The sequence below is a fragment of the Setaria italica genome, chromosome IX, assembly GCF_000263155.2.
Source record: "Setaria italica strain Yugu1 chromosome IX, Setaria_italica_v2.0, whole genome shotgun sequence".
Classification (NCBI taxonomy): domain Eukaryota; kingdom Viridiplantae; phylum Streptophyta; class Magnoliopsida; order Poales; family Poaceae; genus Setaria; species Setaria italica.
Window position 1 is genome coordinate 11,084,395 of NC_028458.1, and position 11,516 is coordinate 11,095,910.

General features: G+C 41.2%; 1 protein-coding gene across 7 annotated transcripts; it reads right to left on the reverse strand.

Moving 5' to 3' along the window:
* Positions 1-4,298: 4,298 nt before the first annotated feature.
* On the reverse strand, positions 4,299-11,516 carry LOC101775790 (protein DA1-related 1). 7 transcript variants are annotated; one of them, XM_004982336.4, is made up of 16 exons: positions 11,288-11,514; positions 10,957-11,092; positions 10,730-10,824; positions 10,210-10,355; positions 8,982-9,121; positions 8,440-8,530; positions 7,777-7,830; positions 7,262-7,427; positions 6,448-6,568; positions 6,287-6,370; positions 6,051-6,170; positions 5,600-5,812; positions 5,463-5,522; positions 5,240-5,358; positions 5,057-5,115; positions 4,299-4,953 (listed from the first exon to the last, which is right to left on the reverse strand). In XM_004982336.4, the coding sequence occupies exons 5-16, from the start codon at positions 9,087-9,089 to the stop codon at positions 4,631-4,633; spliced, it is 1,518 nt and encodes a 505-aa protein (XP_004982393.1). In that variant the 5' UTR covers positions 9,090-9,121; positions 10,210-10,355; positions 10,730-10,824; positions 10,957-11,092; positions 11,288-11,514; the 3' UTR covers positions 4,299-4,630. The 7 variants fall into 7 exon arrangements, with proteins under 7 accessions (XP_004982393.1, XP_022678915.1, XP_022678914.1 ...); XM_022823180.1 differs by lacking the exon at positions 10,730-10,824 and having other exon boundaries at positions 5,255-5,358; positions 11,288-11,516; XM_022823179.1 differs by lacking the exon at positions 10,730-10,824 and having other exon boundaries at positions 8,440-8,527.

The following is an 11,516-nucleotide window of genomic DNA, read 5'->3' on the forward strand; positions in this document are numbered from 1 at the left end:
AGCACCGGATGATCCAACGATACCATCGGATGAATTTTCGACGTGTCAGTGAAGAACTTGGGCGTGGGGAGGCCAACGGCTAGTAGCACCGGATGTTCTAATGCTACCCAAATGCATAGCATCGGAACATCCGATGGTACACTTTAACTAGCTATTGGAGCAACGACTCTTTTATGCCTTGGGGCTATTTATACCCCCTCCACTTACCCATTTGAAGTTACTAGAGTGTGCAGAAGTCCATTGGACATCAAGACTCATCAAGAACACATCCAAGCCACCAAAAGTGCTTAAATGATTATTCTAAGGCTTAGCACAAGTTTAGAAGAGTGATTAGTGCTAGGATAGGCCTAGAGAAAGGGAAAGTGCAAGGTGTGCCTACCTTTTGATCGGTTCTAAGAGTGAACCACAGTTGTACAAGGTATGCCAGCGCCTTGGAGCCTTGGTGGCTCATCGGCAAGTCTTCGACCCTCCGGCTTGGTGAGGAGTGGCGTTGACGACCGTGTGCGGGGGACGTGGAGATCCCCTTCCTTAGTGGCAAAGCTCTTTAGTGGAGACGGCATCAAGGTGACTAGAGAACTTGACGTGAACCTTAGTGGCCAAGCCTTTATGGCAAGTCAAGGAGTGTCCCGGAAGAGACTTGGTGACCGGGAAGCAATACTCTTGTGTAAATGCTTCAACAATTTGGACTAGTGGTGGCTTAGTGCCTACCGATACTACGGGATAAATCATCGTATCAAGAGTTTTCTTCCCCTCGTACCCTCCTTTACGTTTCCGCATTTCATACATGCAACTTGTGTGCCTTTACTTTCTTAGTGTAGTATCTTGCTAGGATTAGCTCTAGGTTGCAAAACTCGCTTTGGGATGAGGGTTTCACACTAGATCAACCATACTTGCATATCTTGATAGCTTTATCTAGTTTAAGTTTGATGTAAAAGTAGTAGAAGTCATACGTTAAGGATTTAAGTAGCCTAATTCACCCCCTCCTCTTAGACTACGAGCACCTTTCCACGCTATTATGAACTTCTGAATATGAAAGGCCATTCATGGGTGGCAAAAAATCAACTCCAGCTGATGGCAATCTTAAGTCATCAACTCCCCTTTGTTCATTACTTCGTTGTAATTATGCCCAGAAACATAGCTAACGCATCCCCTGAATAAGATCTGCGAAAACGTATCCAGCCATGGATACACATTTTTTTTTGCCTTACCAACTATCTCCCTCAAGTACATTGTATATATGTAAACATCCAACAGTTTAGTTTTCTATGCTGCTACTTGAGGGAGAAATTAGCAAGATCCTGCAAGACATATGGGGGCATATTTTTGTGCCCTCTTCCAACTGCCCACGAACAGCTCTGTGCCTCTGTTTCACGCCAAATATACACACCAAGATCAATGTCAAACTATTATCTATTTCTTCGTACAGACCATTGTATCCACAGGAAGCAACTTGACGTAATCTGGCTTAGTTTCCGGCCTTGTTCATCTCGTCCTCTCACTAAACTTCTCACCCGGGCACTGGGGCACGCCCCCACTCGTTGACTTTGGATCTGGCTTGAAATTTTTTCATAGATTTTTTCTTCTCTTATGATATGGCGACCAAAGTTGTCAAGTGAGTAGGTAGCTGCTCCAATCACACATAGGTCAAATAGATGATGCTCTCTGTTCCTTGACAATGCATGAGCTAAGTGTGTTGCATAGGATCGTAGCTAGGTTTACTTCATCTGCCTAAAACAAGGGACGTATCTAGTGCAAACCATCTACCTCGTGCAATCTTGAAAACTATGAATCAAGGTCACAAGATGCTAATCCAATGTATATGGTTAGTGATGTAGCACCTTTTCCATGATATGCAAAGTGGTTGGTGGGTGAAGGGCTTAACTGCAAATTAATCCTACCACTAGCCCTATCCATTGGATTAGCATTTTATGGTCTTAATTCATAGTTTCCAAGATTGCACAGGGTAGATGGTTTGCACGAGATACGTTCCCCTGAAAACCACCTTCTTTACCGGAAGCTTTTGGAGGAGGTTGTTCAACCAATAATGACCTGGTTTGTTGGTATGAACACAAGGTCCACCGGTGATATTCCTTCTGGAATGTATTTCATTTCAGTAACATATTGTTTGAGAAATTAAAAAAAATGCTAGAGTCGACTTCGTTAGGTCTAAACCACACTGAACCTCACAAAAACAATTCTGAACGACAGTAGAGCTAGATCTAAGCTTACTACTACTTGCATTTAATTAATAGATATTGATTGCTAGTGTAAGGGCAGTATGGTCAACAGTTAATAATGTTGTATCCGGCAACTCGATTGCATGCTACCAACTCAGCTGCGTGGTCTGGTTCATGAGACTTGCAGTCTTTGAGGTGTCACCTACCCATCGACTGGGACATAATCCTAACACGAAAGGCACCGATTTTTTTTTCTAGGACTGCGCTGGTAAGAGCGTGAGAGCAACGCTGCCGTGGCACGTACGACCGCTGGTCGCCGGAGTGATGGGCAAACGGCCACGGAGCGCTGGAACCGGAAGCGAGGCTGGCTGAGGCGTGATGCGGCAACCTGTTTTGAATTTTGATCCGTGAACACGATTCAGCAGAAAAATAAAATTATGTTGGGGTATCCATCCATCAGTGTTTAACTGCTCTACCGGTAGAAAAATAAAATTCAGAGGTCACCGCGATTCACCAGATATATAGGATATATCGGGACAAATTCAATAAATTTATTTTTTTTTTCCAATTTTTTTTTGCATGGTTCCACTAGGAATCGTCCCCGATCCAATAAAGATAACAAAATGCACATAATTAAGAACAAAAGGATAATAGCGTTCTAGCACCCCTGCAGCCTGCAAAGCTTTGCCAGACAAAAAGAATGGGCCAAGGTCTCGATCGTCCTTCCAGAAAAATAAGGCCTGCCTAAGGGGCTTCTTCTTAAACCATTAGCGGCCTGGCCCATTAAGCTGCTTGGTTGGCAAGAAGAGAGGCAAAGGTCATAAAAGAAAAACAAAAAGGGAAGGCAGGCTTTGGCTGCAGTGAAGCACTCCTGATCTAGGGTCTTTTTGGTAGAGCTCCCAAAACTCCACCACCGACTTCATCGGGAGCCCTACCAAATGGTTGTTTGCAAAATAGCTTTGAGGTTGAAGTCCATCTGGAACTAGAGCCCTTTTTTACTACGCGCAGGAAACTGAAAAATATGGCTCCTCGTAGCTCCTCCTCATCCCGGCATGCATAAGTACACAGTTGTCCCTCGAAATTGCAAATACTACAGCCAAAATGCCACTCACCGGGGGAGCGGCGCGCTGAGGCCAGCCGCAGGCGGTCCGTGCGTCAAGGGAGCAGTATGCCGGGCGTGGAGCGTGGCGGCGGCACGTCGGTGCCAGAGCGCGGTAGCTGGTCGGCGAGCAGCGGCGGATTCAGCCTACCTCGACTCCGCGTGGCTCGGAGCAGCGCGGCAGGTTGAGAGCAGCATGCAAGGTTGGAGCGGTGTGCGAGGTCGCCGGTCGGAGCGGCGCAGCAGGGCCGGAGCAAATCGACGGGACGAGCGAAGCGCGTGAGCGCCTGAGGATAGAGACGGGGAGAAAAAGAAGGATTGGATAAGGAAGAATGGAGGAAAAAGGGAAGAAAAGGGCTGCGTTACAAAAGAGAATGGAACCGGATATTGAGTAAAAAAAGATGCGTTTAAAAAAATGGTATAGAATAATCTATAATTCTATTCGTTATTTCTTATTACATAGTATAAAATCATGTTATAATTCCATTTTTTCATTTTTTTGATTTCAAATGCATCATAAATTGAGGGAAAAATATAAACTTTACTCAATAGTTATGGGCATATTGGACATTTAACCTCTTCTACGTATTATAAAAAATAGAAGAAGTCATTTTGCCAAACGTTTTCCAAAACGACTTCAACTCTAACAGAGGAGCCGAAGCCGAAGTCATTTTAACCACAACCAGAGCTCTGCCAAACTAGCCCAGATATGCTTGTGCCGTGGAGGTGGGTCCATACATTTTCAAGTACCTCACCACCTGACTTCACTTATTACAAGAATTCAGCAGAGTTGGTATCATCATTCGACCATGATGAGTGAAAAATCACCTCCTGAGTTCAGTTGATACTTCTGTTTCGAACATCGATGCATAAAGCGGGCACTCTGCCCCCCTTACAAAAACAAATTCAGAGCTGAAGCACCCTTTTACAAATAGTAGAAGAACAAAACGTCGAAAGATGGGAATCTACCACGACACAAAGAAAGGCAAGAAAGAGCCCTCAAAAAAAAAGGCAAGAAATAGTAAAGGGGCAGAGCATCCAAGATTGCATTTCAAACGCAGCAAAGTATATAGTATGTTCGACTTTCTTTTGCATTAAGTGATAGCAGTCTACATGGCTGGTCAAGCTAAAGACCACTTAACTTCATGCGTGAACTGTGCAATTATATAATTGTGAAGGAAAATCAATACTTCTTTTTTCTGCAATGGACGGTATAAACTAAATCCTTATTTATCTTCTCGTATATACTTCGTGTACTGTAGACGATATATACCCTTTGCTATGCGTAACATGAACCAAGAGTTCTCAAAATACCTATACCCATGTTCGAACTTGAGGGGAAAACCCAGCTTCACTACGGAAAAGACCCCGTCAGCTTGATATGATCGAGGGTACTCCTCAAGCCATACCGCTCAACGGCTCGCATGCCTGCTCGAAACCCATCTCCGTAGGCCACGGAAGGATCTGTCTCAATCTGGTGCTTGAAGAACTCGCCAAGTCTCTTTTCGAATTCTGTCTTTGCACCCTTTTTTGATGAGGAGGATGTTGAAGAGGATGATGACGCAGCTGAGGTGGTTGCCATGCTACCAGAACCTGATGTGATTTCCGACTCAAGCCACAGGTGAGCTAGAACCTGACAGATGCCTTCTTCAACCTCTGGACTCAGGGTTCGGTATCCTACCAAAAATGGGGTATTAAGATGGTATATATTTCTGTTCTAGAAACATAGAAGTATGATGAGGATGCTGCAAATGAAAATAAATAAGCACAACAGGAGTACCTTTAAGTCGGAGGTAAGCATGCATCATTTCATGAGCCAGAATTGAGCCAGTTAGCAGCCTGCATGCAATCAAACCAATGAAAATGAAAACATGCAGGGCATTCCAATGGATTGGTAATAGGCGTTCATCAAAGGAAAACAAAATCAATTGTAATTAGTTTGTTAAATAATGAAAGAAAAAACCTTGGCAGCCCGTACAGTATAAGAATTGCAGTCACTTCACACCGTCGAACTAGTTTGTATGGTCCTGTGATCATATCTATGATTCTGTTGCCTGGTCCAATTATTGGTCTTCTTAATATCTGTACAATATTATTACATTATCTTATTTTATCATAAATGCCCTCGAATTACAGAAAATCAGTAGATCAATTTAGCAAAACAAGGAAATGTTTTAAGATCTTACAGTTCTGACAATCTGCTCTTCAGATAGGCAGAGACCTCTGGTTTCAGGAAGGTGGTGTCCCTAATAAATAAGAGTAAAAGAATAATATTAGATGTGCATTATGTACACCACACGATAACGGACAGAATGTCACTTACGATTTTCTCTGCTTCCATGGCTTCATTTAGAGCTTGTCGCTCAACCAAAAGCAAGGGAACTTGTTGTTCTACTTTCATGTTCATACCCTCATAGAACTCCTGAATATCAATGTATAGTGGCTGGCACTCATTGGTGTCCATAATTGCAGTATGCAGACACTCCAAGCAGAGTCTCCGGCCATCATCTAATGTTATATATTGACTGTGCTTTGGCTGGGTTTGACAACAAAACAATAAAAGAAGGAAATGCCGTTGGAATCACCAGAGCCATGAAGATGTGCACTATAGGTGGCACAAGATTATACAATTCATCAAAATTACAGGTAAATTTCTGAAAATAGGCGCACAAATGCAGCTGTTGAAGTATTTAAATGCCATGCAGGAATGGCATTGGTTTGTTTTATATAAATACATCAATACATATATAACTGTACATAAACATAACACTAACCTCCATTCGCTCACAGCTGCAGCACCTAGGTGTACCATCATTTTCATGGGAAGGACAATACTTCTGCATCCAGAAAGGATGGGCCCGGTATTCAATGAGGCCATTTTTATTTGTGGGAATCTGGTTACCAAAATGCCATCAGTGTTAAGAAAACCTCAATGGATAATCAAGGTTAAATAATTAGTTTTTACTAAACTTTCAAGCTCATCTATCAAACTGAAGTGAAGAATGCTTACAAAGCTATTGCAAACATCACATTTAGGATGGAAACGCTCCTTGTAGCAGGACCTGTGGTATGCATGGTCTTCATGAACAGCAAACTTCCAAAAAGAAAGGTTGGTGTTAATTATCTTGTGAAGCTGAACCATGTAGATCAGGGGTGTTCCAGATTTTATACCTCATACTCTGATATTGGTATATCACAACCGTAACACCTGAAGCACTGGGGGTGCCAAACAGAGTCCATACAACTGAGAAACCGTCCCTGACCAATTGGAGTTTTGCATCCAGCACAGACCCTACAGAAGGCAGTGGTGCAACCACAAACATAAAAATTACAGAACGGAAACGCTTAACCAGAGAAAATGGAGAGAAATCACGCTTAACCAGAGAAAATGGAGAGAAATCTGATAATAAGATTCTACATCACAGAGTAGGATAAGGCTCAGATAACCAGACAAGACAATCGATCCATGTTGCATATCCAGTCAGGATAATTCTATACTATGAGACGTATAGGCTTCTAAGTATTACCCTCATGTATATAGCCTTATTTGAATACTGGCTCATTATATAATATATATCTCACCCAGGTAGCCTTTGATATATATGAGTTTGCAGCCATAACATGTTTTCAGAGCAAATGGTGCTTCTTCAAACATTTTCCAAACTCTAACCCTAGCCCTACCCTAGAATCCAGAGTTGTTTTTTTCTCCTTGTATATGAGAGACCAACAAGCTACTGCAACGGAACCAAGTCTAATACATCTGATGACTAATGTATCAGGATGGTTTTCCTCCTGATTATCAGACGTATCGTCCTAAATTGTCATTCACCCCATTAGTGTGACATGCAGTGTGTTTATGCTTAATAGTATTTTGAAACGAAAAATAACAAATAAGTTTGTGCTGATTGGAAGGTAAGATTATGTCAAGGGGCACAAGCAACTAGTGAAGCATCACATTATCTTAATGTACCATTGCGAGAAATACCTCGATCCATTTGTGGGGAAAACATATGGGGGCAAGCTACTTGCTGGAGCACTTTCTGAGTGAACATCTTCAATTGGAATATGCTGACGAGGAGGATGTTCATCATTCATACTTTCTTGCAGAGCCCGTGCAAGCTGTTCATCTTCATCTAGAGTAGGACTGGTATCTGGTTCATAATAATAAGACAAAGCATTAAAATTCATGGTTCTGATCAACAGTACTCATTTTCATATGCTCATTTGCCAATCAAGAACTGCTATATGCTATTCTTTCCGTAATTACTAAATAAGAAAATTTAATATTACAGGAAAACACTGTCCCAAAAAGAGTTATGTTATTTTTGGTCCCTGAACTTGAGAATTCCATATTTAGCCCCTGAACTTGTATATGTGGTCAAGGCACGTCCAAGCCTTATTTAATTGGTAATTAGACATGAAATTGAATTTCAGGTTGATGTGAAATCAATGAACGGTTATCTGAATGAATATATCGAAGAGGAGGTCCATCATTCATACTTTCTTGCAGAGCCCGTGCAAGTTGTTCATCTTCATCTAAGTGGTGCTCCGTATCTGATTCGTAATTAAAATAAAAATAGAAAAGCATTAGAATTCATAATTCCGTCTAACCGTGCTTATTTGCACATGCTCATATTCAATCTAAAACTAGCTGTCTGATACTTCAGGTAATTACTAGAGAATAAATTTCAAAGTTAGAGAAAACCCGTGTCCAAAAATGTGTTGCTTTTGGTCCCAAACATGAGGACTCCATATGTAGGCAGGAGGTATGCCCTATTTAAATGGTAATTAGAGATGACATGTCGTTTCAGGTTGCTAATTCGACCTTGCAACCATCATGCAAAATCAATGAAGGGCTAAAATTTTGGATTTGCATGGAGTTATGATGTGCTTTAATAGTTTTCAGTTAGTGTTGCTTCACAAAAGATATTGTCAAACATTACCATTAATTAGAACAAAATGCTTTGTTATCACTGGTTGCTAAATTACGTCAGGTTTAGAACTGTTCTTACTGATAACAGTTTAGTAGATCTGAAATTCACTCTCAAGTTTAAGGACACAAGTAACGAAACCACACAATACAATAGGAATTTGCTATGCACTTTTTTTGTCTCTAAATTAGAAATAGCCAAAACATGCAAAGATGGGTAGAGTAATACAAACCAATGGCCTTTCCCTTCCTTTGATCTTGCTCTGATAAGGATAGTGCAATAGCATGATCCATGTCTTCGTCCTCATTACCATGCGCACCCTGCTACAGTAAGTTTTTGTAATAATCAAATAAGGAATAATTAAGTATGCAAACAGAACATCCAGTGCTGTTCCTTCCCTCTCAGGAGTCAGGACTGAGGAACATCCAGCATAGTTGTGAGTCCTAATATATATTAAAAATACTGCGAGTCCTAATTAACCAAGCACAAATCGATAAGTTGTTCGCTATTTATATTTTCTAGGCAGACATACCACCAATTGGCTTTAATCAACATGATTTATCAGAAACAGGGAAAGACCCATTTCAAATTAAGAGAGTAAACAATTATGGGGAGTGCCTTGAGCAACTGATTGTATATAATATCAAGGAGCACACATTTTGATGAACTATGGTTCTCTTCATTTTTTTACAGTAGGTATTACTTAAAACTAACTTATTTGCATCAGTAAATATTAAGATTAAGAGGATAAGATGCAACTGAGCAGAGTGGTACATATGATTTAGTGTGTTGAGTTGAATAGCCTTCATGGGAGTTCCCGTTGTAATGTCCCCTTGAAACTCTATTTACTGAACCTTTAAATATTTTACTCAGCCAACCCATGTTTATAATCTGGAGGGTCAAGAGCCTTCTTCCTGCACAGCCAAAAAAAGAAGAAGAGAGAATCATATTTAGAGGAAACTTGTGCATATGAGCTCTCCATATTTAGAGAAGGCAATTGATGGTCTGTCTATATCACATTCTAGTATTTCTTATGTAGCAGTTGACCCAGAGAAGGTTATTTCTATATCTAACATATTACCATGATACCATCTCCACAATTACTCCCTACCCCCATCCAAACACCCACCAGCCACCAAACCTATGTTCGATGTTGCCTCCCCTCCTTCAATACCAACTCTCTGTTTGCCTCTCCCCGACTCCCCTGTGGCCTTGATACTCGAATCAATACATAGGAAAACTAAAAAAAGTTCATATCTTGGGAACATAAACACATCCGGCAAAACAGGTATCAAGTTGGCTTTGCTGAAGGTAAGATGCAAGGCACCATTGACACTCACTAAGCAAGAGATGAAGGTGGAAGAATCTTCAAGCACATTCACAGGCTAGAAATTCGCTATGGTCCCCAAAAATTTTCATTGACTGCTTTATAGCAATTTCTTCTTCCTTGCCAATTTTGTGATGTGTATTCCAGTAGTAAGCACAGACCTCAGAGGTAGAGGTGAATGCGCATGAATTTTCAACAGTCAAGCACATTCATAGGTTATAAATTCAACCATAATCATCAATGTTTATGATTCAGAAGATGTATAGCAATTCTATATTTTTATTTCCTTATTATCTTTTAATGTAGATCCCAACAGTAAGCGTAGATGCATACTGCAAGAAAACATCATTATGTTTCTAGAATTTATCACGCCTAAATTTTGGTTGTTACTTCTTCAGAGTGCTCTTTGCTTTGAAACTCAATATGATCAACCATGTAAAAAGGGGCCAGGCTCAGTAGTGCACTCTACATTACTTTAAAGGGTGAGATCAAAACACAAACAGGCTTGTGGGACACCACAATGATGAAATGTTTCAAAATTCCATATGCATGGCATCCCCAATGCAAAATGCACATAAGTAACCCCAAAGATTGTCACAACTAAATATTCCAAGGGCAAACTATCAGAAAGAACCGTAGTTACATTAGAACTGAGTAAGAGAGCAACTGGCTTACCTTGGGAAGGTCAGATATGCTCCAATGTCCTTTAATTCAGCAAAATACAGTTGGAGATGGAAATGGCATCAACGATGTTATGTAAACTACGACAAAGAGACCAGCAATTGATCACCTACACAGCTAAATCTGCTGTATATTTTCCCCTGAGTTCATAACGGAAAAATGTAATCAATAAAATTTATTTATGCTGTAGAATCCTTAAATCGAAAAGTATACTGAAATTCAACAAAATAGCTTAGCATGTCTCTTACTGTCTTATATTTACTATACATGTAAACCCTTTGAGAACCTGGAATGCCAAAAAATGCAGATGCAGCCCTGCTTATATAAATATAAGTTGTGCGGAAATCACTGGTGACCAATCAATCCTTATCAAGTTGTCACCATGGTATGATGAATCTAAATTCCAATATCCAGTACCAAAAAAAAAATCTGTAGAGAGAAGGCAAGTGCACCTTCAAAGGAGAAGAGACTACAGAATAAACTAAAATGGCTAATGTCATTATCTTATCCTTACCTAGAAAGGATAGGGAGGATCTTGAATCCAGAGAAAAAATATGTACAACTTTATGCAGCAGGAAACCAAGACAACCAAACTATTATGCCTAATTCCTGTTCCGCAACAAACAAGTCATCATGAAGCAATACGGAGCACGAGAAAGGGGAACAATTAGAGCTTTTCCTCCCAAAAGTAGATGCGAACTGGTTGAGCACCAAAAAGGGTAAACAGCAAGGTATAAGTACCTTGATCTCAGCATCATAGGATACAGAATTTTGACTGGGAGAACAGCAGGGACCGGTGTGGAGCTCACTGGGGTCTGGGGACAACCCCCACCTTATGTCCCCAATCAGGCAATGGCCACACTCCCAACTCCTGCACCTGAGCAGAGAGAAGCCATCATGACAGTCCCCACAAGGCATGGAAGTACAGCCACCGAATTCATCACAGTAATTCACCGCAAAAGGACATCAACTACCAAATTAACCTTGAGTACAGGTGAAGCAAGTAAATTACGGCAAAAACCGCCCAAGATCATCGTAATTCAACTAGAAGAAGCAGGGAGGAAAGACTCACCAGTTCAGAGCCTACGAATTCAGCAAAGATCCCCTCTTTCTGGCCTTCTTGCACCAGAACAGCCGGCCGGCCGAGCCGACAGAATAGAAGGGAGACGAAACGGGGAGAGACGATGGAGGTGGAGGAAAGAAAGCGAACAAAGCGTGACACGGACGGGAAGGCGGAGGTGCGGCAGCAACAGGGAGGCCGAGCCCGAGAGATGGAAAAAAGAAAACAACCATCTGAGGGT